The sequence below is a fragment of the Aptenodytes patagonicus genome, chromosome 15, assembly GCF_965638725.1.
Source record: "Aptenodytes patagonicus chromosome 15, bAptPat1.pri.cur, whole genome shotgun sequence".
Classification (NCBI taxonomy): Eukaryota; Metazoa; Chordata; class Aves; order Sphenisciformes; family Spheniscidae; genus Aptenodytes; species Aptenodytes patagonicus.
In genome coordinates this window covers 6,897,341-6,925,109 of record NC_134963.1, presented here as the reverse complement: position 1 = coordinate 6,925,109, position 27,769 = coordinate 6,897,341, and the positions used below count along the sequence as shown (strand labels likewise).

At 45.3% G+C, this 27,769-nt stretch overlaps 2 protein-coding genes across 10 annotated transcripts in view; one reads left to right on the top strand and one right to left on the bottom strand.

Moving 5' to 3' along the window:
* Positions 1 to 380: 380 nt before the first annotated feature.
* LOC143167394 (calcium release-activated calcium channel protein 1) lies at positions 381 to 18,080 on the bottom strand. The gene is made up of 2 exons (XM_076352786.1): positions 17,850 to 18,080; positions 381 to 2,990 (listed from the first exon to the last, which is right to left on the bottom strand). The coding sequence occupies exons 1-2, from the start codon at positions 17,961 to 17,963 to the stop codon at positions 2,424 to 2,426; spliced, it is 681 nt and encodes a 226-aa protein (XP_076208901.1). The 5' UTR covers positions 17,964 to 18,080; the 3' UTR covers positions 381 to 2,423.
* A 203-nt stretch (positions 18,081 to 18,283) lies between these two features.
* KDM2B (lysine demethylase 2B) overlaps positions 18,284 to 27,769 on the top strand; it is a 129,993-nt gene continuing 120,507 nt past the window's right edge. For 6 of the 9 annotated variants that reach the window (XM_076353072.1, XM_076353066.1, XM_076353073.1 and 3 more), the window contains exons 1-2: positions 24,859 to 25,013; positions 26,229 to 26,373. In XM_076353072.1, coding sequence (XP_076209187.1) covers positions 24,963 to 25,013; positions 26,229 to 26,373 — 196 coding nt within the window. In that variant the 5' untranslated portion in view covers positions 24,859 to 24,962. Of the gene's footprint in view, positions 18,300 to 18,380; positions 18,493 to 18,987; positions 19,061 to 24,858; positions 25,014 to 25,892; positions 26,036 to 26,228; positions 26,374 to 27,769 lie in introns of those variants that run through there. The other 3 variants (XM_076353068.1, XM_076353067.1, XM_076353070.1) reach the window with 3 other exon arrangements.

Here is a 27,769-nt window from a genome sequence, read left to right as displayed (position 1 = left end):
TACCAGCTTGAGAAAGTTAAAAATAAGGTTGTCCCACTAGCTTCTAATTCTGTATTTCTTAAACAAAACAAAACCCCCCACACTTCTGTGTCACGTTGTAAAAGAGCCACAAAATAAAGATAAATTCGGCTACTTATCCAGGACAGCAAGTAATTTTACAAAATAAACTTGGAAAATATATTTTCTGGACTTCCGTTCAAAATAACATTGTAACTTTTAAATACACCATTTATGGACAGAAGCGTAGTTTTTAAGCCTGACAGCACCCTATCAACCATTTGCTCTAGTGTGAATATTGAGTCAGGTTTTCTTCGTCTACTGAGGGGTTTTAAGAGTCTTTTTACCCAAGAAAGGACTAGTATTCCAGTAAAAGATGGGAAAATACATTTTGTGCCTACTACCAAGATTTCGTGTTTTGGAATGCTGCTTCATTAATGCCTTTACTAACATAATCCTTCCAGTGCTCCATGAATGAACACCTGTGGGACTGTAGTCACAACTCTCACCTTCAGCAGATTTACATCGGTAACAGAATATATTTGAAGCATAACGTAATGGCAGAGCTAGAGAAAATCCAGTTTGGCCTCTGTATGCCAGAAGGACTGGTGAAAACGGCAAGTGGAAAGCTGTTTCCTGCTTGTGAACCAAGAATGCTGCCGAAAAGAAAGCCCAGCAGTTTTTTTACAGTTATTTTTCAGAATACAAATGCACCACGGGTAACCTTGTCAACACTTTCCACTGCGGTGGTGCTGACGTGAGAAATCAGTCCCATTCGCTTCACGAGGCTGCTTCAGTAGTAAACACACTCTGCCACCCTAACCCTGTAGACACCTACTACAGTTTGTGAATATGCCGGGATAACCTGAGATGGAGGTTGGGTGTAAGAGACCATGTTCAGCTTAGGCTCAGTCAGGTACAGCTCCACTGTACCATCACGTTCATGCCTGTCTAATTTCTAAATCCCAAGTTTCTATTCCACAGTGTTAGCTACGTTAGGGAGGTCAAGTTTTGTTCCACTGAACTTGAAACCTGTCTGTTTGTGTTAAAAAAAACAGCTTTTACCCATTAAAGCCCAAAGCTGCTCCACAGAAGAACTGCATCCAAAGAATTCCACTTCTAGACATAGCTAGAATTACTGAAGCAGCCCAGGACAACTGCTGCAACGTTTCTTGGACAAACCTCTTTAGATAAGAGACCAAATGGAAGTTTTTGCTTAAAGAGGAAATAAAAAAAACAACACAGTAGCCTCGCTGTCACAGACTTGTGGGTCCGAAAGTAAGCAGCAATATTAATTACAAATAACCTACTTTCATAAATAAATCTACATAGAGAAAAGTAGTCTTCCAGATCCTTTGGAAGCAAAAAATGCGTAACAAATTATTAAATACAACACTTCAGCAAGGAGAAGACTTTTTCTAAACAAGGAAGACCAAGGCATAGCTAATTACTTGGGAATCCAAAGCAGAGAAAGCAACTTTTGCTGCTTGCATCTGAGGATTTATTAAATATCTATTTTTAATATAAAAGTACAAAATAATTACTACTTTGGCTTGGAAAAAAACACAGCAGTGGTTCTGATTTTCAAGCAAAAAAATTATCCAGTGATAATTTCCATCTAGTTCCTTCTTCTTCAGAAAAGATTCCTAAATGGGAAACAGGCAAATCTATCTCTCCAGATAGTATGTGCTGGCTCGTGAGAACTTTAAAACAGTTATTGCTTTTATTTTCTTCCAAAGAAGAGTAGAGTAGAGTCTCATTCCTACTCATGTGGCCATACCACATCGCAGTAAGACTAGTCAAGGGTGTTTAGCGAGTTATACAATGTGTAACTGCCACGAGGAAAAAGGCGCTGGAGAAATCAGTAAAGTAATAATTACTTGGCAGCAAAACATACCGGGGAAAGTGGTGGGAAAGCTTTCACTTCTACCATCTGTCAGGCTTTCTAGAGAGAACAGCGCTAGCACTGAAACCAAGTGCTAATTGCTGCATATCCCAAGTAATTTGTATCATGCCATGCAATATGGATCGGACAAGCAGTATCTTCTAGTAAATGCCAACATCAAATAAACAGAGGGAAGAAAAAAAGCTTCTCTATCCATCCCTAACAAATACCCAAATTTACAATGTTATTTTCCATGTATTTATACAGCCACCATTCAGCATTAACAAGAAGAAATCTAGACAGTGCTCACAAGAGGAAGGATGCACGTGCAGTGCAAGCATACCCCACCATCCATTCCTTCAGATGTCAGATAGCCACAATTTTATGAAAGGAACAACATTTTTTTTCTCTCTAAAGGGTTAGAACAACATTTATAATCTCTTTTTAAACGGTAATCAACAGTTCGACCAGTTGATCCACTGGGGAGTCAACATAACAAGGCAGAAGCAGAAGAGTGGGTTTATTTTCTTTAAGTACAGGTTTACGCAAAATGGGTAACAGCTGAGGAGACAGTATCACCTCTGTGATCCAGCTGATCCTGGAGTCGTGCAAATTCAGCAAGTTCATTCAGTTCTTGAAATTGCCTGTCTGTTTTATGGCTCACCAGCGACCTGTAGAAGTGGACTGCAAACACAATGAAAATCAATCCGAAGGGAACCATAATAGATGTTGATGCAATGGCTGCTGCCTGTCCTGATGTGATGGTAGAACTGTTGCTCTGGAGTGGATTATCAGTTTTCTTCTTTAAAGGAAGAAACTTCACCCAACACAGTAGTACCACCTCTGCAAGAAAGAGCAAAGTCCCAATGACAGTAGAAAATGCCCACGCAAGCTCAATGTGCCGATGCATACGCTCATGAGGAGATTCCTTTACAGAGTTGAGATTATGCACATTGCTAACAGCCTCTATATTTGGAAGAATGCAGGTACTTATCATGAGTGCAAAAAGGTGAACTGCAACAAGGACAGTAGTACAGGCACTGAAGGCTATCAAGAGACCTTGAGGGTAGTCATGTTCTGCGTCTAGCTGAACTTCTACCATAGCCACCTAAAAAGGAAAGGAGAGATGCAATTACCCACATTACATATTATTTGACTACAGATAGTATTTTAAGTTTAAAACAAAATAATAGTCTGTATTTAAATTTATCTTCATGTCAATCTCCACCCTTTTCAATTAGGTCCACATTTAGGTCTGAGCTACCGAGCAAAGGCCACCATTTTCATACTTTCTCTTCTGTTGCAGAGCAAACCATCAGTATGCACAAAAGCTATTAACAGCACAACCACCTTGCCACCTCCAGCTCATCCCAACGAGACAGCTGAACTTTGTGATCAACATACTTGGACTCTTAAAGTGAAACATTTCTTCTTTCCTCTGTTATACCGCAGAGGCAGCTTTTGATCTTTCACTATAGATTATAAATTTTGCTGGGTATTAGGAAATGTTCTGTGCCCCATACATGTGTAGAACGAATACCGTATGAAGTCTTTTGAAGTAAGTATCTGTAACAGGAAAGCCTGCGAAGGCAGCGGACTGCCCGTCACAATCTTGGTGGTCCTTTCTCCTTGGATATTTAAGTTCTGAAGAGCAGGAGCCTTTCATTAGAAAGATCACCTTTCCATGGGGCTCTCAGCTCTATTCTTTCACTCAAAATGAGTATTTAACCAGAGTCTAGAACACAGATTCAGAGCATGAAAGTCTCCACAATGTCCATGGCAGCCAAACAGGCCTGTCAGAGGCTAGAGGAAACACCACTAGCTACTCTCACTCTGGAAGCTATGTCTAGCCTCATCTCTGGGTGAGCAGTGCTATCTCACGAAGATTCTCCAAGGGCCAGTCCTCCACTATCGTATGCAGCCATGCCCTTTTATAAACTTAGATGTGCAAGCATGCCTGTGCTTAAGGAACAGAAATTAACATTAAATAACAGCACTAGGAAACTCATAAACCCAATTCAAATATTTTTGATAAAGAAAATGAACTAGAATGCCTTTTAACAGTTTTTAAAACTGTCAGGTGGTTTTATGCATGTGCAATTGATGAGTGACGTTAATCCCAGCAGCTCTCTTGAAAAATAATCTTTCCTGATAAATTTGCCTTTCAGACAAAGCACAGTTCCAAAGAGGCAATAATGCAACGTCTCTATATTTAGTGCTCTTTCTCAAAGGATCTCATTAAATAGACAAAATATGTTTAAAATGCAGAGAAAAAAAAACTAACAGCAATCTTAAATATAAACACATGTACACCATTTAAGGAAGACGCAGAGGCTGCCATTCAGCACAGTTCAGACTGATCCACACCAGCCCCTTCTGCACCTTGGCTGCCCACTCTTGATCCTTCATTGAAATGACTCAACTTGCTAGCCCAGCAAAAGCTAACCTGGTTAAGAAGTGGTGATCTGCTAGCTTAGCAAGCTGAGCTGTTTCTGCAATGCCTCTGATGAACAACAAAGCTGGCACAGGCCCGTGTAACTGAAGAGGAAGCATTTGTACCAGGACCTCAGACTCTTGGCAGCACTAAGCTGTGAGCCTAGCTCTTCTGTAACATACCAGTTTGCCCTCAAAAAGACCATGAAACCAGTTCGTACAACACAGTGCCTGAAACAAATCAGCTCTTTTGAGTCCCACCGATAAAGGTTTAGCCCATTACCACATGCCATTATTAATGGTTTAGACAGTACTCGGCCTATAGCATACATTTCAAACACCCCAATTCTCATCAAGCTGATATGAAGAAAATTTCATAAAGTGTGGGTAATACGGACGCAGGGAGACATAGAAACTGGGACCCAAAGACAGCTGCAAAAACATAAGAACATTCAAACATCACTACTTTGCAAGAGCTGAGCCAAGCTACACCTAGTCCAGGATCCCATCTTGTTATGCTCCCAGAATCAGCATGTGGCAGGACACCAGAACTCTTAACCGCTAACGCACCAAATGTATTAAGCCAACCGAGAGTTTTGCTCAGACACGTTTCGACAGGCATTCAAGGCCATTTGCCAATATTTTAACTCCTTTATTGAAAGCTTTTATCGTAATAAGCCTAACCACCCAGCCACCTAGCAAACAGTTTCCAAGTGTTACAAAAACTCAACCAGAAATTATATTAATGCTTATACAAGTCTTGCTCTAAGATTTAAAAATACTATTTCTCAACCATGGGAAACTTCACATTTGAGAGGATAAACATTTGGTCGTCGAGTCTCTCTTCTGCAGGATTGCTTGCTAAGTCCCAGTGTACTTGTGGGATATTGGGCTTCCTGTGTTTTTCACAGAACAATTGCAATCCTTCAACACCAAGGATTCATTTTCATACTTACCAAAGTTTTTTCTTGTAAACTTTCTGGTGTATATCTAGACTCAAATCATCCAGCATGGCAAGACATTTTAATCCTTCATCCTAGTACTTATTATGTTAACGTAACCATGACACTAAAGAGCTTCATAAGATGAAGACTTTATTTCCTTTTTAGAACTGACGTATTTAATTTGCCAAATATTGATTAACAGAAATACAAAATGTCTTCAATGTCTTCACATAATAATGATATCAAGCATCTGATTCTGAAGTTCAGTCAGACTGTCTTAATTCCAACGTACCAGCTGTCTTGGAGCTCCTCTTCCCATTTCAACAGAGCATCAAGAAGAAATCTTTTCTTCCTCTTCTTAGCCTAGCCTGAGCTAAAAAGAAATGCTAAATAATTACATTTCATCTAAACGTACCTATTTCTGATTTGGCTATAATTATATGCATGATCAAAACAAAATCTTGCAAGAAACCAGCTTAATTTAAGCAGCATTCAGATACTCAGATAGCTCTGTTCCTTGATAACCACTGAGAGAATCATAGGGACAACTAACTATTGAAAGGAGACATCCAGACCAGGAATCCAAGTTTTCCTGAGTTAAAAAGACTTCATTCTAACATTGCTGGGTGTTTCCCTAAAAGAGTGACCCCAGGAGCACCTACAACCATTATACACTGGTGGGATAGCTTAAACCCGAGTTTGAGCTACACAAGCAAGGCTTCAGTTTATATGGCTGACAAATACTTTAACACAGACCTGCTTTGCTCAGGAAGTTTGTTGGGTAGGCAGGCCCCAAATCATCTCTCAGAAGAAGAGTTTTCCAAAATCCAGCAGGGCTGTAGCTGTTACTTAAGACTTGTCACAATTTACCCCACGAGCAGGAAGGGTGTAACTTCCTTCAGCTCAAATCATACCATGCAATTACTTACTGTAATTCCAAGTGTACTCCCTCTGTAAGAATAATTGTGGGTAGCATCGATATCACTTGAAAAGGTAGCCTAAGTACTACTCTTCTAACATGTGCAAAATAAGCTGGCAGCTGAGTAGCCATACACACTGCCAATTACTCCCAGTTTGGGATGCTAACAAGGTGCGAATAAGGCAGAAGCAGGGCAGTTGGCCATCCCAACCTTGAAGCCTCGTGTACACCTTCAAACGGCTGAAAGCTGCTGGAGGGAGGCCACATACCGCAAAGCGCCAAGGGGAGGGCAGCCTCCCAAAGGAGACTCCTAGAAAAGACCAGGACATCCCACGGGGGGGTGCGTGCCTGGGCCAGTTTCAGCATCTTCTCCCAACTCAGTCACTCCCACAGCAGTTTTCATGCCAGCACAGGCCTGATGCTAAACACCAAGGGAGCCCAGTGTTAGGAATGACACCTGAAGTTGTTTAAGTCATACTTGGCTATCCTGCCAAGAAGCAATACGGCCTCCTCTCCATGGCTGGAACCAAAGGGAAGAGTACTAGCTGCATCAACTGCTGGGCCAGGAAAGATCCTACACCAAAGTGAGTAACAGAAATGCTAATAGGGAGACAACATCTGCCTGCTTTGAGGAGCAGATCTAGAGCTCAACGATTGTGATGATGATACAGTCGAGTGTTTATGGGTAAGGATGAGGGGGAAGGCCAACAAGGCAGATATCCTGCTGGGAGTCTGTTATAGACCACCCAACCAGGATGAAGGGGCGGATGAAGCGTTCTACAAGCGGCTGGCAGAAGTCTCTCAATTGCTAGCCCTTGTTCTCGTGGGGGACTTCAACTTCCCGGACGTCTGCTGGAAATACAACACGGCAGAGAGGAAGCAGTCTAGGAGGTTCCTGGAGTGTGTGGAAGACAACTTCCTGACACAGCTGGTGAGTGAGCCTACCGGGGGAGGTGCCTCACTCGACCTGCTGTTTACAAACAGAGGACTGGTGGGAGATGTGGTGGTCGGAGGCCGTCTTGGGCTTAGCGACCATGAAATGGTAGAATTCTCCATTCTTGGTGAAGTAAGGAGGGGGGGCAGCAAAACCGTAACCATGGATTTCCGGAGGGCGGACTTTGGCCTGTTTAGGACGCTGGCTGAGAGAGTCCCTTGGGAGACAGTCCTGAAGGGCAAAGGGGTCCAGGAAGGCTGGACGATCTTCAAGAAGGAAGTCTTAAAGGCGCAGGAGCAGGCTGTCCCTGTACGCCGTAAGAAGAACGGGCGGGGAAGACGACCGGCCTGGCTGAACGGGGAGCTCTTGCTGGGACTCAGGAAAAAAAGGAGAGTTTACCGCTTGTGGAAGAAGGGGCAGGCGACTCAAGAAGAGTACAGGGATCTCGTTAGGTCGTGCAGAGAAGAAATGAGAAAGGCAAAAGCCCAGCTAGAACGCAATCTGGCCGCTGTCGTTAAAGACAACAAAAAAAGTTTTTACAAATATATTAATGACAAGAAGAGAGCCAAGGAGAATCTCCATCCTTTATTGGATGCGGGGGGGAACATTGTCACTGAGGATGAGGAAAAGGCTGAGGTACTCAATGCCTTCTTTGCCTCAGTCTTTAACAGGCAGACCAGTTATCCTCAGGGTACTCAGCCCCCTGAGCTGGAAGACAGGGACGGCGAGCAGGATAAACCCCCCATAATCCAAGAGGAAGCAGTCAATGACCTGCTACGCCACCTGGACGCTTACAAGTCTATGGGGCCGGATGGGATCCACCCGAGGGTGCTGAGGGAGCTGGCGGAGGTGCTCGCCAAGCCACTCTCCATCATTTATCAGCAGTCCTGGTTAACGGGGGAGGTCCCGGACGACTGGAGGCTTGCCAATGTGACGCCCATCTACAAGAAGGGCCGGAAGGAGGATCCGGGGAACTACAGGCCTGTCAGCCTGACCTCGGTGCCGGGGAAGATTATGGAGCGGTTCATCTTGAGGGCGCTCACAAGGCATGAGCAGGACAACCAGGGGATCAGGCCCAGCCAGCACGGATTCATGAAAGGCAGGTCCTGCTTGACCAACCTGATCTCCTTCTATGACCAGGTGACCCGCCTAGTGGATGAGGGAAAGGCTGTGGATGTGGTCTACCTGGACTTCAGTAAGGCCTTTGACACCGTCTCCCACAGCATTCTCCTAGAGAAGCTGGCGGCTCACGGCTTAGACAGATGTACTCTGTGCTGGGTCAAAAACTGGCTGGACGGCCGGGCCCAGAGAGTTGTGGTGAATGGAGTTACATCCAGTTGGCGGCCGGTCACGAGCGGTGTTCCCCAGGGCTCAGTTTTGGAGCCGGTCTTGTTCAATATCTTTATCGATGATCTGGATGAGGGGATTGAGTGCTCCCTCAGTAAGTTTGCAGGCGACACCAAGTTGGGCGGGAGCGTTGATCTGCTCGAGGGTAGGAAGGCTCTGCAGAAGGACCTGGACAGGCTGGATCGATGGGCTGAGGCCAATTGTATGAGGTTCAACAAGGCCAAGTGCCAGGTCCTGCACTTCGGCCACAACAACCCCATGCAGCGCTACAGGCTTGGGGAAGAGTGGCTGGAAAGCTGCCCGGCAGAAAAGGACCTGGGGATGTTGGTCAACAGCCGGCTGAACATGAGCCGGCAGTGTGCCCAGGCGGCCAAGAAGGCCAATGGCATCCTGGCTTGTATCAGAAATAGTGTGGCCAGCAGGAGTAGGGAAGTGATTGTGCCCCTGTACTCGGCACTGGTGAGGCCGCACCTCGAATACTGTGTTCAGTTTTGGGCCCCTCACTACAAGAAGGACGTTGAGGTGCTGGAGCATGTCCAAAGAAGGGCAACGAAGCTGGTGAAGGGTCTGGAGAACAAGTCTGATGAGGAGCGGCTGAGGGAACTGGGGCTGTTTAGCCTGGAGAAAAGGAGGCTGAGGGGAGACCTCATCGCTCTCTACAACTACCTGAAAGGAGGTTGTAGTGAGGTGGGGTCAGTCTCTTCTCCCAAGTAACTAGTGATAGGACGAGAGGAAATGGCCTCAAGTTGCGCCAGGGGAGGTTTAGATTGGACGTGAGGAAAAATTTCTTTACTGAAAGAGTGGTGAAACATTGGAACAGGCTGCCCAGGGAAGTGGCTGAGTCCCCATCCCTGGAGGTATTTAAAAGACGTGTAGATGAGGCACTTAGGGACATGGTTTAGTGGGCATGGTGGTGTTGGGTCGATGGTTGGACTCGATGATCTTAGAGGTCTTTTCCAACCTCAATGATTCTATGAAAGCATCGCAATTTACCCACTTGGGAGACTACAGCAGCTGGAAAAATAACTTCTATTGACGCTGACAGCTTTATTGGCTCAGCCCTCCAAAGGATTAGTGTAAGAGACTCCTACTTTGAACATTCAGGATATACTTACAAGACAGACACATTAGGTGCAGCTCCACAGCACGCTGGCAACTCTTTGCAGACCACAAGTTCTCCAGCAAGGGAGATGTTTTTCTAAAACTGACCAGTGACGAAATGTGACAGAAGCTAGAGGGTATGTACATAAGAAACAAAAGGCACAAGAGTTTTTCATGGGCTCACAGACAAGACAGGAAAAAATTATGCTGCAGCTAACTAGCTGGACAGAGACACCCATAAGCAAAGAGAAAATGCACTAAGTTGCAGTTGTAACTGACACTGCTGTTAGAAACACCCTAAAAGCAGGAGTGGGGGAAGCAAGAAAACACTTCTCTCCCCCATTCATTCAGGATGAATAGATACTTCAGAACTCACTTCAAATGGAGACTTTTGTGGAGGTTGTAGGATGCAGAATGCCTGAAGTATTTCAAAGTCTACTGAAGTTGATGGAAAGTCTCCAGGGGGGCACAGCAAAGCCTCCTTGTGTTCACGCCTGGCAGAGTAACTCCAGTTTGACCCATAAGTGAAAGATCAGTTCATGTTTTCTGTCTCCTCAAACTGCCAAGGAAGCTAATTTGGGAACCCTTTCACTGTAAACTAGCAGAAAAACTGCCAACTCTTTTCAATTTCAAGTCTCTGTTCTTTACTTCCTGGGCCAAGCTTGAGCCAGGCACCTAAAACAAAAAGCTCCATTTTTCATTATGAGGCTCCGTGCTTGTTTTCAAACAGTGATGCAAAGCATCAGAAGTTCTTCTCTCCTTTGCTCATGCTGCAATTTCAAAATGCACAGATCATAACTGCTCTTGTAAGGTAACACTTGCAAAAACAAGGCGCCAGTGAGCTCGTGTGGTATGATCCAAATCCATACAAAGCCTGAACTCATAGGTGCATGCTGATGTTCCACGCAGGAGGATGTTTTCCTGTGTCCTCTATTAGGTTTCTACCCTGGTTCAGCTGACAGGCCCCTCAGGGCAAGAACTGTCATTGATGTCTGCACGGTATCCAATACAACATGTTTCAGCACCTTCTCCTTCACCGCTTTCAAAGCTTCTTTGAACACTTGCCGCATGATTTCTACCGTGCAGCTACCATGCTGCAAGCATCCTGTCTTGCTGCATAATCATAGAATAACGTAGGTTGGAAGACGTCTCAAGAGGTCATCTGGTCTAATCCCTGGCTCAAAGAAGAGCTAACTTTAACTTCAGATCATCCTACAGATATGACTGACAGATTTACTACAGCCCTTGACAAAGCTGTAAATCTGAATACAGCTTCTTGACAAAATGAAAGGACTCTCGTGATGTTAGGATGCAGGATAGGAGTTCTCATAAGCCTAAAGAAGGTGGGCATTCAGGTGCTTTCAAAGAGAACTGAATTTGGGCACACAATCACGTTAAGACTTCTGACAGCCCTAGATTTCAGAGTCATGGCAGCCTGAGTACTACCACATTGCAAGAAATTTAACAACTCGTCCTCTAGAAGAATCTGCATTTCAATTTTATTTAATGTTTAATATGCTGAAATAAGTTCATTTCACTTACTTGTGTATAATGCTTCAATGTCTTATTAGACTAGAGTGGCTTAAAAGAAGCTCCTGCTTTTAAATGAAAATCAAAATCCTGAATGCTCTGAATGGTTTCTATCCATACAAGAGCACTTACGCTGTGCCTCTGACTAATATTGACTCCACTACTTCGCAAGAAGTGAGCTGTGATACACTAATAAAACAATTTTCACCAGCAATGACAATTAATATAAAGAACCAGTCACATACGTAGCTGCAAATGAAGCTCATATTGCTACTGAAACGCAGGATAAGCAACAGTCCTGGTTTGTCACTTGTTCATTTTTACCACAGCAGCAGGACAGAAATTAATGACTTGCTTCAAATTTTAGCATTATTCCCCAATTTTGTAAGCTACTAGACAGTATGTTGGCTTTACCTAGGTTGGTTTTAATTCCAGCATAATGCAAGCTTCACATTCAATTCCTGTTTTAAGATAGGGGTTTCTGAAATAAGAATTATCCGGGGAGAATAAAACATTACAGACAACGATCAGAAGGAAAACGAAAGGAAGAACTGTAGTAAGAGCCACCCATGTAGCAGGTCATATTGACACTCGAGACTTTTAACACACAAAAAAGGTACGTGCTCTTTGTTATCATGTGTAATAGCAACAGCAGTAAACAGAGTATCTGAGAGCTTTCTGACTTAATCACAGGCTTACATCTTTTTCAGAATCAGTAGCCACTGCTGTAGAGAAAAGGAAATAAAATGCCTTATCTCAAGTAAATCTGTATTATCTATGAGCCATTTATAGATTACTTCCTCTCCTCCCCTTCCCCATGAAGATGACTCTGAGCTCTGGTTGGCAGGAATATAACACGGGCTGGGAGTCTGCGCTGTAACTGCCATACTCTCTCTCATGGTATCAAGTACTAGCATTAACACAGAGCTGCGAGTCACGATTGAGTTCAGTGTGCCATGGATAGACAGTTTCAAAACGGACAGAGCCACAGCTAATTCAAACTCCTTGCCGTTTCTCCACTAGACACCCGATTTTAGCTGAATGCATTCTGTAACCAGGGGGGCTGCAGTCAACAATTACTGACGGCCCTGCAGTGGGACGGCTGTAGATTTAGCATCTTGTGAGGTACAGGAGACATCTGTCCAGCCTAGAGCTCCAATCACAAGTGCTCTCCTGTCCTTCGTATCTGACACATTCAGACAGGAATCACAGAGCAAGAAACCAATCTTATTAAAAGTTACTAGGTTTAAATATAGACAATCTCATAATGACCCAGTTAATGGAATACCTCGAGAAACGCTGGCTCTTGGTATGACCACATTCTTACTATGTCTACTGGTCATGCAGTTAGCTGCCTTGCAGACTGTAACAAGCAAAACCCCTTCAGAAAGGACAATGTCAGCTTCAAACATCAGTCTTACTAAAGACACCAACCACTTCTTAATGAAGAAGTCTAGAATTATCTGTATACCCTTGAAAGATTGTTCTCACCTCCTCTTCCCTGGCCACAGCTACCATTCTTGAGTAAGAAACTGATTAAGAGAAGACAATTTTCATACAGTCTAGCATGTCAGGAATGGCTTAAAAGAAAGCTATGTTGATCAAACATCACAGCTGCGTTTTTTAAGGGTCCATCCGCACAGTGAGAGGAGGATGCGAATCTTACCTGGAGAAGTATATCAATGCTACAACACCTTCACCTTGCTGGACCAATACACAGCAAGGCAAAATTGCATACAGTGATTACTAAAATATTTTAATCAACACCTATCTGCAGAAATAGTCTTACCTTCACTTGTTGCAGCTAGGACTAGACTTGACTACATCTAGTTAGCCATACAGTTATATGTGCAAGTGACTTCATAGCACATGCTACTCTTAGCAGGAAAAAAACCTCCACGCACACAGAAGTGGCTTCTCCAAATCTTAAGGTTCGCATTACAAGGTTATTTCAATACAAATTCCGATCTTCCACCCCACTGCCTGTCGGTGCATGGGACCACAGGGGAAAGTCGAGAATGAGACGGGTGTCATGGCATCACTGGAAATTCGCACTCCTCTGGCTGTCTCCTCCGCTCCCAAGTCGGTCGGTCTCTGTTTTCCTGACAGTACTATGAACTCCCAGAGACAGAGACACAGAGCCAGGCTCTCACAGAGTGTCTGCACCATTCATTAAGAGTTATAAACAACTCATAGAAAGACTCTGTATGAGTCAGAATCAGTCACCAGAAATTAAAAAAGATAAGTCAAAATAATGATCTTATTACTGGTTTTATACAGAAGAGAATGTAAGCATCATTTATCCATTAGTCTAGAATCTTGACTCTGTGGATTATTATATGTTGCAGAATGGCAAAACACATGAATATTTGCTAAAGCTAACACCGAATACAAATACAGGTTTTAATTTTATTTTGCTAGTAAACATGAAAAGGCAATACCCATACAATCGGAGTAAATGAGAAGGTAGTATCTTACACAGTGTTACTTACAATAAATCTATTCTGTAAGTACAAGGTCAGATTAGACAGCACAGCAGGGAGAAGAAACAGTGGCTCAATATCACCTTTACATCCTCCAAACTACAGCAGCCACAAGCAGCCACTCACAGCTGCTGTAAGACAGAGAACGGTAAGAGCCCTAGGTACTCCATGCTGCTTGCCTTGCTCGTCTACAACCTTGAGACAGGGATGCTCAAAGGAGCAGCAAGATGTTGCTTTCATGACTGGAATAGAAGAAACCTTTTATATGGGGGAAGATTCTTCAGAGCACAGTGCTAACCTGTAAGTGCAATAGCGATATAAAAGGTAAGTGGCAGCAGAAGCCATGAAACTGGGCCTGTAGCGCTTTGCTGCAGGTTACAAAATGCAGCTGTTGCATGTTATTCTACCAGCAATCCAGTTAAATACAGCTAAAACAACTTCTAGAGTATCTGTACAACACTGACAGCAGCAGGGCCCGAGTCCTACCTAACGTTACTTCAACATCAACTGTTATTATGGAAATCAGTTTCATAAATATTTATCAGTGCAGTCAGCCTTTTACAAAACATGACTGAAGCTGTCTTCAGAAGACCGTATTGGCTATACTTCAAAGGCAAGAGTTGACAGTTCTTTGATGATATTTAATATTTGAAGTGTATGTACTACCATCTAGGCAACAGTCTAGCCAGCTTAAAACATTAGAGGTATTTACAAGAAAAGCGTGCTGTCTGGTAACTAATGTCCTCCACATCCTAAATATAACTAAGTCAACCACAGTGGTCGTATAATTTAGATCTCTAATTTAGGCTCAGGTATTTTCACAGAGGTGTTAATTGGTGGATGGGAGGTGATCTTTGAGCTTTCCAGTTTGATGTCTGTTAGGATCTAACAACTTCCCGATGATATTTGCAACTCTGGTATCATGATGTTATACTACTGCATGATGCATCCCTGCTGACAAAATGAAGCTAACAAGTCAACTTAATTGTTCAAACAAAAATAACCTACCAGCAGCCTCTCTACACTGGAGCTCTTGATACTGCTACTGTAGGTGTGGATGAGCTAGTGCTTGCAATATTTGAAACAATCTGCAAAGTATTTCCAGCATTGAGATAAACTGGTTTAAGAAATAAAGACAGGCATGGGGGGGGAATCATACATCAATATCTGGGACATAACATAGAAGTGAGAAATACTCGATGCCTCCACTAGTGCGTGGAGGGAACCCTCCATTCTTTCACGGACCACACATACCCTACAATCTAAATTTCTTTCTTTACCTCTAACAATTTGGGGGATTGTTATTATTGCTGGCCCCATAAATTGGAAAAGCGTACTAAGTGCAAGATTATAAGCTTCACAGATTTCCTTAGACTTATGGCACTGGATGATAGCGTCCATGGAAACCTGCACAAAATAAATGCTCGGGTTTCCTCGGGGGAATTTAGCTTTAACATCAGCTTGCAACCACCAGACCCTGCAACTGTTTCCAAAGCTAACACACAGTGGCAAAGCCTGATGTGTAGCTCTAAACCAAAACTAATTGTAAAACACGTTTCTCATCAATCATCTCCGTGGAAGCATAACACTTCTGAGTTTGAAACCTGGCTGAGCATTTCATACTCTACACATCACTGACCCGGGCAATCTCTTGACTTTGGCATGCCTCATTTAACTGGGGTATGTGTAACCAATCTTGAGGGAATAAACTTTGCAAAATGGCTGCAGTTATACACAAAATCAGTCCAAAATAAAGGAACAGTTTAGGTGGGATAAACTTAGCTCATACTAGAGGATGCAAGTACTGTTTAATTAAAGAGCAAGGATCAATGGGGCTGGCATGGAAACGAGCACATTCCATTCCTGACAATTCTCATCAGTTTGCTGGGTGGTCCTGGATGTGTCATTTAGGCTCTTTCTTCCTAGAGTTGATAAGGAAAACAGAGGAACAATGACGCTTAATTGCTGTTGTAAGCTTTAGATCCATGACTAGATTGTACTTTAGCAGCATTTTGTTCAAATATCAGGTGCCAAAGAATCTGCTGAATTTAGTAAACAATGCATAGGTGTGATAGCAGAAAGAAGGCCCTGCTTTTCAAGGCAGAAATTGCAAAGGACAACTTTAAAAGATAAGCAGTTATTCAAAAGAAATCTAAAAATACTTGAAAGTTAAGTCAGCTCTTCTGAAAATAGACTAGGAAGTCTGAGCTACAGGACTACCTGTCATAGCAAAACCAATGAGGCTACAAGGTGATTTCCAGCATGATCTTGTTAAAGGAAGAGAAAAAGTGGAATTTTTTGAGGGGGGTAACTTCCGGAAAATTATGAATGTTCACATGTAACATTCCTGGCAACTAGAGATTTGTTAATCGGAACAAAGTGGCTTTTTCCTGAAGCACCCTAAACAACATAAATTCAAAAGCAGCAATTTTCAACTGCAGGACACTGAACTCATAGAGCTCTTCTAGAGAATCAAGAAGGAAGTAGAAGAAACACCACCTCATACGTCCATGGGATTTTGAGAGTCCACATAGCATATATTTAGAGAAAAGCCAAATGGATTTAAGAGATTAAGTATGACTTTTAAATAATAGTATTGATATTAATGCAGATGCAACTTCCCTTAGATGAAAATTTGTAAAAGCCAACAAACTACATTTTTTTCCCCCCCATGTTCTCTCAGCGTAAAAGCCTGACTCAAGAAACCACCTCGACAAACTGCTCTGACACAGGAAAACAGGCGTACAATAAGGAAAACTCATTAGCAGCAGCGGAGTATGAGCTACCAGCCTGATGCATGTTACCCAAGGAGAACCAACTCAAATATACCGCTGCACCAACACAGTCGCCTGTCAGTCAAACGAGTAGCAGTCCACCACTACCCCCGAAGAGTTGTAGTCTGTTTTTAGCCATTGAAGGAGGGCAGTGACATTTATTTGACCGTCAGACGGCTGCTGCAGACGGCTGCTATGTTTTCAAACAGCATCCTCTAATTAGAACAATGGCTCTTACAGGGAAAATATCTTAGGGCTGAAAATACTCACCTTGTTAAAAGCTGGGCAAAAACCAAACCAAAACAAATCAAAGCTGTACAATTCGGTATTTATAACTGTGAACATATTTAACACGGATGAATAAAGGGGCTGACTACAGAGTTAGCAGCTTAGTACGTTAGAGGACTGGACATATGATGAAGCTTGTAAATTACCATATTTCTATATATAGCTTTCATTTGAGATAATTAGGATTACCAGACTATGTTTCTATATCAAACCCGAAAGCAAAAAACATACTAACAAAAAAGACGTTTCTAAAACACGCACAAAACTCCAAACTAAGCAACACCCAAGATTTCCTTAAAAAAAAAAAAAAATTAGAAACATCGCAACTGCAGATGACTAATGATGGATGTAATGAGTCGGGGGGACAGCGTCAACTTTAGTCAGTTGTTTTTCTTCATTTATCTAAAAATAGCTCAAGTGCAACACCTGCCTTTGCATCCGTTTGCACAACGTGTGCGGTTGTGGTCTGGGAAGAAGAGCGGGAGCGCGAAGCACCACAGCCTTGGAAGAGCTGCGGGACCCCCCGTGCGCAGCCCACTTTGCTCTTAACACCAGAGCGCGAAGCGAGGTGAAACACCGAAAAAAACCCTATGCTAACCTCCACATTTACAGCACGCTACGGTGTTTCCTATGAGAGCAAGCGGGAGGAACGTCCCGCCAAGTGTGATTTTTGGCATGCCGAGCACCCTCCGCAGGAAAAATGAGCAACGAGCAAAAAAGTCCTGCACGAGGTATCGGAGCTATTTGGCGGAGATAAAAGCCGTGAGGCAGCTTTTAACTTGTGGCACGACAGCTCTCCACAGAAAACGAGCTACCGATGCGACCCCCCGGGCTCCACCAGACCCTATCCCGCTGCTCCCGGGGCGGCCCCCGCGCCCCCTCCTCCTCCTCCGGCCCGGCCGCCGCCCGAGTGCGCTGACCCCGGCTGCCCGGAGGGCTGGAGGCCGGGGTGGGCCAGGCGCTCTGGGGAAAAGGCGCCAGGGCCCGTCCCGCTTCCCGCCGCCCCGGGGTGCCACATGCCGCCTCAGCGGCTGCGCTCGTCCCCGTCCTCCCCGCCCCGCTCCAGCCACCAGCCTGAGGGGAGGCAGCGAGTTCCCCGGTCAGGAAAAGGAGAAGCGGCGGCACCCCTTCCTGCACCCGGCTCCCTGCTGCTGGGGAGGCCGCGGACCGCCTGCCAGGGCCCCCCTGCCCGCCGGGCGAGGCCGGCCGCTCACCATGGCGAAGCCGGAGAGCAGCGCGGAGGTGCGGCTGGAGGCTTTCAGCTTGGCACGGCTCAGGTAGAGCTTCCGCCAGGACAGCGCCTGCATCGAGTGCTCGTTCAGGCTCATGGGCGGCGGGCGGAGGAGCGGAGCGGAGCGGGAGGCACACGGCAGCAACGGCAGCTCCTTCCGGCGGCAGAGCGAGGGCACCAGCTGCGCTAACACCCCATAGCGCCCGGCGGCGGCTCCTGCCGGTGCTGGGGCCGCGCCTGCCGCCGCGCCGCCGCGAGCCTGCGCGCCGCCGCCCGCCGGGCACCGCCCCGCCACCGCCTCATTGGGCGCTGCGGCCCGGCCCGGCCCCCAGCCCCGCTCCGCCTTGGCCGCTTCCCGGCAGCCCTCGAGGGAGCCTGAGGGCGGGCGGGCGTCGTGCCCCACAGGCCGCTTCCCGCCGCCGCCGCTGCTGTGGTGAGGGGGGCTGCGCGCTGAGGGGGGCGCGGCCTCCTCGCCACCGCCCGTCGGGAGCCGTGAGCGGGGCCTGCCCCTGAGGGAGGTGCGACCCCGCCGCCCCCCTCAGCGGGTCTGTGGAAGGCGAACCCCCGCAGCAAGGCCCGGCTGGAGCCCGAGGCGCGGCCTCCGGGTGGCTGCGGCAGCGGGGCGGGTGAGCAGTCTCAGCTTGGGGCGCAGTTGACGGGAATCTGTAGTTTCTCAGTCAGTTCTGTACACCTCTGACCGGCGGTGGGTGCCCCTCCGCTCGGGACAGAAAGGGATGGGGTGTGCCCCTGCTCCATCCCCACTCCTCGCTGCCTTCCCTCAAAACACAACCACAAAGCTATTTCTCAACTACTTTCCTTCATTAGCTTCCCCTCCTAAAAAGCTTAAAAGATTTAATCTACAGCTGTCCTGTGATCTAACCCGGTCTGAGCACCCACCCTCGCTTCCAATTAAAATTGAAACACCTCACCGTTTGTCACGTAGTTAAGGTTTTCATAACCATTTTGTACACCCAGCTCCCGATAACTAGTTCATCAGCAAGCAGTTGATAAAAGCTGATTAAGCAGAACATTTCAACAGATATGTATGCCAGTGTTGAAAGATTTTTTTATTACCGCATTCATGCAAACCCTTTAAACGATATTTTTTCTGTGTTTTACAGAAGGAAAAATGAGGCATATAGCAGAACTCCCCAGCAAATACATGGCACAGTTATGAAGATGATTTCTGAAAAGGTGAGACTTAATACAGTGCTTGTGCCACATCAAACTTGTGGGTCTGGAGAATTCAGGGACGTGTAAGAAACAAACCTGTTGCTATTGATTTCTAGTAAGAAAAATAAGATTTTAACAATAGAAATAATATTGGACAAGGATACTTTAACTATTTACAGACACATGGATGGTCACGTACGAGCTGAATCACTGCAATGCTAGTTCCATTAGAAATCAAAAGCGTTGGTGATTTTCTATTGCGTTGAAATTTTCCACCTTATCTACAAGTAGGAAAAATGCGGCACATTGTCTTTAACATTTTTGCTTTGTTCTTCTCTTCACACCTTTCTCTGATTTGCAAGGTCGTTCATTTACTTAGGCACAGTAAAGGTGATGACAATGTATACCAACACAGGTCACGTAATGCTTTTCATTTACATGGCATTCTTTTAAAAAAGACAGTTGAAGCATCCAAGAAAAAAATCTTAACGATTTGAAGTCTTCAGAGGCATCCCCTGAAACTACCATTTCTTACCACATAGATCTGATCTCATTCCCTTCTCAGGAAATAAACGGAATCGTCTTGTTATAAACAACTTCTGGTTAGATTTTTATCTACAGGGGCATTAAAACACCTCTGTAGAAGAATGAGTTTGACTTAGTCTTTCCATAAAAGCCTTTACTGTTGTATAAATGACTCCATGGAGTGTTTGCCACCTTCTTTCTCTTTTATGGGCGACAGTACTACTGTATAGGATCCATTTGAGTCAAAGTCCAGCATGTTAGCATTTTAAAATACTCCTCTTTGTTCAGTGTATTTTAATTCTTAAAAAAAAAACCCAACAGAAGACCTCATCACCACAATCAGCATTTTCTGTGTCTCTCACTGATGCCTTAGGCTAAGTCTGAGCACCACATTGCAAAGCAATGAGTAACAACCGTATTGTGATTTCATTACCGCATTTTACTTGGGAGAAATGGTAACCATCAAAAAACAGTAATGTAAAATGTCCTCCACATCTCAAGCAAACATTTATGTCTCTGTCATTTAGTTTCTGTGGAATCATACATTTAAAAATATTTTGCATTGCTGCTCATAAGCTATGAAAAATGTTTATGTACATAACCAAGATTGATTGTTCACTATTCCTTCTCATTTCCGTGCAAAATTACGGTTGAACTGTTAACATCATGGGTGAGTACTACTGTACAAATAATACCTAGGTCTTGACCTGTTCCCTAAAATCAGATTTCTCTTAAAAAAAAAAAAAACAAACCACAAAAAACCACACCTGCAAGGGACTTCAAGTGTCTTTCTAAATAATTGTATTAAAAGAGACTCTTTGAACTCACTGTTTCTCTACTGTCCATCACTCCTACTCCTGTTTATCGGGAAGAACTTTGAAAGACGTAACAATATAGCGCACTGATGTACTGTTCAGCTCATATTTCATTCAAGGAAACAGTACGGAAAAGGACTGACCAAATCAGTAAAGAAATCTCATCTCATCCCATCCCCTTTTCCAAACCAAATCCATGTGTGATTTTAAGCTTCCAAGCCCCAGCATTGTAGCTTTGAAATAATTTCCTTTCCTATCAGAAATAAAAAAATGGTTTGTTAAATAGGAAAACATAAGTTAAGCCTTCTTCTGCAACTAAAATATTAGGACTGTAGCAGCGTACCCTTTTTCCCCTTTATGTTCCATTTTACAGCTCCATTCTGAGGTACAAACTAAACAGGATAAATTCTTTTATTTCCAACTCTAATTACTCATTATTACACACCTCTATACTGCCACTCTAGAGTTAGCTGAAACAAAAAGAGTCAGTCATGCCTAATTAACTCTTAGAAATGCTTCCGGGAGTTCTTCTGAAATCATGCTGGAGTTCAAAGCTATGGTTTGATGTTACCTCTGATCGGTGCAATTGTGGAAGGCCACCAAAAGGGTGTAGTCCTGCACTCTTCCTTCATTTCACCCCACTCTCCTCTCCATCCTGTAATTACACCCATCAAATGGCTACAGAGCTTCAGTGAATCGACCTAGTGAAAAAAATATACTTTATTTTTCTTAATGGGCGAGTTTTCTGCTGGATCAGGTCACTGAACTGACTTACCCTGTGGCTGCATGAACACTAGCCCTAATGCAGGAGAAATGAGGGACATGACATGCAAGAGAAAGGGAACTGGCTCCTTCAGCGGCAGGCTGTTATTACCCCTAATTAGAGGTAATGTCAACCCATTCTCTGGATCATTTATGCATGAACACAATCCGAGCAGGTGGCAGAAGTCCAAGTTTCTTTCCAGAAAGCCCTGAGAAATCTGTATGCTGTCACAAGGATACTCATAATTTTTTTCTGCTAAAAATGTACTTCTGTATTTTCTGTAGGAGGACTGAATAAGAATAGGTTCGTGGAGTACCATATGATTAATGTGATACGGTACTGAGCATGCAAAGGTGCTACCCTCTGCATAGCAGTTTTTCTTAAACATATTTCCAGCTTCACATGCAAATCATCACTTCCATTTGTTCCTGTTATTGTACCAAAACCAAATCAGGTTACCACAAAATGGAAATTATGTTAGACCGGCATTAAAAACAACACATTAGAAGTAGCAGTTGCAAAAGGCAAATAAAGGTTTGTCAGCAGTCCCAAGCAGCGAGGAGGTTAAGGCGAGCATCTCTGCAAATCTCATCTAAAGTAGATCTTAAAGTTTAGTTGGTAGAATTTCTGCAGAGGAGAGATTTTGATCCATCGTGTCTAGAAAAACCGTATAATCGTTTTTAGCTTCCTTCATAAAACAATTAAATGGTTAAATATCTAGTCTTCCATCTTAACCCAAGGTAACGTATAGAAGAGTAGGTCTTATGTGATGAAAGAGATTTTAAAAAATGTTTAAAAGATTATTTCAGTCCATTCTATCCAATGGGAAATAACTATGTACGAAAGCTCAGTAGGGGTGAAATTAACCCATTTCTTCATACAGCCTTCCCAAGCACAGCACTATAGTCTTTATTTTAGCATGAGCCCTGCAGTACAAGTTTAATTAAATGACAGCTCCTAGTTTCAAGCTAACAAGGTCAGGATCCAGCACATTGTCATGATTAGATCTTAAGTAATTTAAGTTACATTAACATCCAGCAAAAGTTGTTTTTGTTTCTTTGTTTTTTTAATACAGTTCAGCCTAGCTCCTTTCTCAATAACCACCACTCCCTTTTCACAGCATTAATACATGAAGTGGTTTTTCCTGTATTTTTGACTGTGAAGAAACCCAGCCTTGCGGCAGTCCTGGCCTGTCCCGTACCAAGCGCTGCCTGACAGGGCCCAGCTCCGGGCACTGCTGGAAACCTGCAGCATGACCCGCTCGGAGGGGAAACGAGCCCTAACCCTCATCTGCCAGCACTTAACCTGTGTCCTGAAGCACGTGGGTTTAATATTGCTTCTAAATGTTTTTATCCTATTTAGTGCAGCTGTGGATATTCTCATCATCCACATCTTACCGCCCCCCTTTTTTTTCCCCAGTTCTTTTACATTTGAGACAGGTTTTTTGTTATTAATACAGTACTATTTCAATGGTAAAATTAATCATAGTTCAATAAGAATAATTTCTGTCTTAAAACAAGGTTAAAAATGTGTTTTCTATTTTTGGAGATCTATAGATTAAAATTGTGATATTTCAGAAACATACTTCCATACTTCAACAATGTGCTCTGGTGTTTCGAGGTGTATGTGATTAATACAGTCTTTGGTGGGCTTGCTTGATACACCAAGAGTCCCAGATTGTTCATGTCAAAAAAAAAAGATGTAGAAAAATGAGTTTATTTTCTTTTATGTCTCTGTTCTGTCTTTTTTGGTGGACTTTTGTAGAAAGGATGGATTATGTGTTTTTTGTCTGACGATTCTCTAGTAACATCCATTTATCTTGTAGAAGTACTCTGGCCTCAATCCCACAGATGTACACATGCATTTAATTTTGAGTAATCTTGGCTGAAAGGTCAACATACGCATACATCTTCTCAGGATTATGGATTAATAACGCACTTGCTATAATAGGCATCTGGAATCCACACTTCAATATATAGCCTACACAACACTTCTATATGATAATAAAGTTCAATCATCTGCAAATAGGGAGATGTTAGAGAAAGATTACATGATTTTTCAAGATTCTGCAAATCTGGCAGATGCAGAAGGAGTAAATCCTAAGTTGGAACTCTATCCGCTCCTGCCTTTATCCACATGTCATGATTCATTAAAATACAGATCTTTCCAAAGGGATGACCGGCGAGGCCCGCAAAGTTGAATTTTAATGAGTTTTAACTTTTGCATAATATTTAATACATTTCACATAGTACCTAGAACGTGATTGGTTAGGTATGCAAAGGGTTACTGGATGCTATGTGAATATGTTTCTGCTGGTAGAAGCAGGACAGGCATAGTAAAGAAGAATGCCCTATTTTCAGAAAAGTTTCAGTCTCCGTTTAACTGATCTGAGAATTAAAGCCATGGAAAGACAGTTCGAAATTTACTTCTGAGATTTGTACTGGTGAGATCACAGCACTCCCAATTTTTGCTGGCGCAGGAGAGACAACAGTGAACAAGTGCCATACTGAAGGTAGAAACATTTATTCTCAACGTCCATCTCAAAAAAAATTGCAAAAAGCAAACCAGAGGAGCACCGTCAGAGCCATCTGCCCCCAATCCTGGGTTTAGGTACTCTTTGATGTTCCCTTTCTTGGGGGGTGTGGAGGGGAGGTAGAGGATGTCACTTCAGAGACGAGCCACGCTTTGGGACCTGGGGGCTGTTCAAAACCTGCACTCTGACCCTGCTATTGCAATCAGATGGTCCCAGTATTTGCCCAGCATCAATTTAGAGTAGATGTGAATTGGTGTTCTTGAAACGAGACCCTCTGATAGCCTTACGAACCCGCTGTATTGCTGTACTTAAAATTTTTCGTATCAGCAGCTACTTTGCGTGATTTTTACCAACTGTTTTGTGCGATTTCTAACTACCTGTTGTACATGCACATTACAAAGGCAATTTTGCTTTCTTTAACACCAAATAATACATTATAGACATCAGAACCTGTTCTCACAGGACAGATGTTGGTACAGATCCTGGAGCACTTCACGCACCAGCCCGTGGGTGCCTTCGGTAGGGCTGCCTTGCCGAACTACTTGCTGCACGTGCAATAGAGAACACAGCGAAGCCAAGCGTATGTAAACCAGAGCGCTTAGCTAAACACAGTAATTCACCTCAACTCCGTGTATTACAAGATTATTTTCCAGTGTTTGCCACGTTAATTCGCCACTTCAGAGGAGTCCTCCAAAACCGCGCCCGGGTTTAAAGCCCGAGGTTGGGCAGCCGGCGCTGCACCCGCTCCCCCCGTGTCAGCGGAGCCGCTCAACTTGTAGGGCACGTCCCGCTCGGTCGCGGCTCGCACCCACGCAGGGACCGTCCGCGCCTTAGTGGTGTCCCCCCCCCCGTTCCGTTCCGTTCCCTTCCCCTCCCCTCGGCGGGGCGCCGCGCTGCCCCGCCGCCGCTCAGCGCCTGCGTGCCGCGCCCGCCGCGCACTCGTGACCTAACACCACGGCGGCGGGGCCGGCGGCCGGCCCAGCGCCGGTACCGCGCCGCTGCCCCCGGACACCACCCCCCCCCCCGCCCCGCCACTGTTTACGTTCCGGGCACTGCGACGCCTGCGCTCCCGCTCCACACGCAGTGCCTGAAAATGGTTCCTTAGGACTTTGCAAAACGCATCGCCGCCGCCCCCCTCCCCTTCCCTCTCCTCCCCCCCCCCCCCCCGCCAAAAAAAAAAGTGCTGGTGCAAAATGGCAAAACTTTAGAGAGACCTGGATGGCTTTTGTTTTTCCTCCTCCCCATTTGGGCCAAAAATGCAGGACAGGAACTGTTGACAATTAAGTGATGAAACTCTCCAAAAAAATGGAGGCAGAGAAAGACTCTGGAAGAAGATTGGTGTGTAGCTGGCTTCTGTCTCTTTCCTATTTGTGCCTTTTAATTGATTTTGCTTAATTGTTTGCAAAGGGAGAAATGCATGTAAAGCGTAGGCAGCAGAGGAACTTAGTTTGCAAGAGAGCAGCTTAAGCACTGGGGAAGGGGGTGGAATTTAACCGAGGGGAAGGAGAGGGTGGGACGATAATATATTTTTTTTTCTCCTGCGGGTAAGGGTTTGTGCTGATCCACCGCGTGTGTAGGGCTGGCTGCCGGGGCACATTTGCAGGGAGAGATCTGCCGGGAGAGGGGCAGAGCCGCCGGAGGCAGCTGGTGCATCGGGCTCCCCCCGCCCCGCACCGTGGGACCTACCTTTGTGCGCGGCCGTCCGTCCGTCTGTCCGTCCCCCGCTGCCGGCGGCGTGCGGCCGGGCAGCGCCGCGGGGCCCCGCCGCCTCCAGCCCCGGCTCGGCGCCCGCCGCAACTTCCCCGGGGGAGCGGCACCGGCCTCCGCCGGGCCTACCCCCCCCCACACCCCCCTTGCATTTAACTCGTTCCTGCCCCTCGCCCGCGGACCCCCCCCTCGCTTTCGGCGCTGGCCGCGGCGGGAGGAGCGGGGTGGGGGCTGCGCATCCATCGCGGCGTTACATAAAGCGATCTGTTTTTTAAATCGCGGCTTCCGGTGTGACTATGGAAACACTGGGATTATGTAAATACCGAAACCTGGATGCTGTGCATCAGATTAAATGATTCGCCCCCCCCCTCCCCCCCCCCTTCCCTTCCCCGGGGATTTATCTTATATTCACGTGCAAAAAAAAAAAAAAAAAAAAAAAAAAGATGCGGTTGCTAACGAGCATTGGCAGCCGTTCCCGGTTTTTTACGGGATTGCGAAGCGCATCGGTGCTGTAGCTTGTGAATTTTCGGCGAGTTACGCCTGTCTCCTGCTCGCCTCTAAACGCCAGCTTCTGCACAGCAGCCCAAGTTTTAGTTTTCCTGCAGCCAAACACCTGTTATTCTTGTCTAGTTCCGTGTCACGGGATGGAAAAGGTGGTGCATGCAGCTGTGTTGTAGCTTGTTTGGGTTCAGGTTTTGTTCATTTTCGTGTCTTGCCATCTTAATGATTTCCCCCAGAATCTGTTTATCAAATCGTCCTGCACGACCCACGCGCTTTCCTCCCCACCGACCCCGATTTTTTTTTTTTTTTTTCCGGACAACGTGGGGTGTTTGTTTTGTTTTCTAGCGATCTATTGGCAGAAGGCGATACGATGAGAACGAGGACCTCTCGGACGTGGAGGAAATTGTCAGCATCAGGAGTTTCAATTTGGAAGAGAAATTAAAGAGTAAAATGTATCACGGGGATTTCGTGCATGCCATGGACGGGAAAGGTAACTGCCCGGGGGCGGGGGGGGGGGGGGGGGGCGGCTGCCCAGCCCGGGCTCGCTCCGCTGCCGGAGCCTCCACGTGTAGGTCCGCGCCTGGGTTCGTATTTCGCGCCCGCGTCCCCCTGCCCGGGGATCCGGTGACGACGCCGGGCCGAGCAGCGGGGGGGGGGCGGCTGCCGCTGCGGGGCCCTGCAGCCCGCACTGCCGCGGGGGGCTGCCCCGTCCCCCCCGCACCCGGAGGGCGGCTTTTGCCCCGACGCGGTGCTTGGGAGGTGGCGTGGTGATAAATGGCAGCGCCTTGCGCTCCCCCCACCTCCAACGTGCTCCGCTACCGTGACCCCAGCGCACCACCGAGATGTTCAGGAATTAGGTCCTGGCAAAGGAGTGGCAGAAACCCCAGCCCCCACTTAGCCGGAGGTGATTCCTGCTCCCCCTCCGCCCCCTATTGAAGCCGGGACCCCTTTTGCAAAAGGATGCAATTGATGAGCCTGTTCGCCAGGGTCGGAGACTTTAAAGTCAATAACTTCTTTGTGTTTATATCGTATATTAAATTACAACGCTCCCTTCCCCGTAGTTACTTGGTTTGCTTAGGTGACTTAAATTACGAATTACGAAGTGGTAAGCAAAGCCAGGCAGCCCAGCTCTGCAGCACGGTTGCCTGGCAGGAAGGAAAATGGGAGAGGTTTGCCCGGGAATCAAACAGGCCGGGGAGGGGTTGCAAGTCACCTTTATTTACTGCGGCATTGTTGAAACGGATCCTGAATCCCAGATGGCTATCACCAAACCGGCCTCATTCAGGACTCCCTGTCTAAGCCGGCTTTCTCAGGAAAGAGGAGTTTTGGCTGTAATCCTCCTGAAATGGCTATAACTATGGAGCCACTAATCTAGTTTAGAAAATTTCCTTTTCTCCCCTAGGCTTAGCTTTGCATGAGCATTTTAAGCTCCTTTTAGAAAAGTTAATGTGGTGGAGAAATTAAATACCTATCTTATTTAGGAAGGTATTTGTGTAGGAGATAAGCTCAACCCTGCCCGGTCTTCCTCCAAACAAAACACAAACACCTATTTTTTAGCTGGAAAATGTTAATTAATTTTCCAGAAAATTATTGCATTCTACCCTCATCTTCCAAATACTCCAGTGGTTGCCATTGCTACATGCTAACTATAATACAATCCACAGCTTCCCTAGCTCAGCAGCTCTAAAATCTTTGGGTAGCTTTTTTCATTCTGGGGAACTTGAAAATAAATGAGTGTCTTTTGTTATTTTGTTGTGGTCTGTGTCTGCTTTGTTCAACCCCACAAGGGATTTAAATGCTTTGTTGGGGCATTAGGAAGAAAGGGTCTGCCTTCCTATTTGCTGTGTTTTTATTTTTACTATTGGTTTATTTTTTCTGTAAATCCA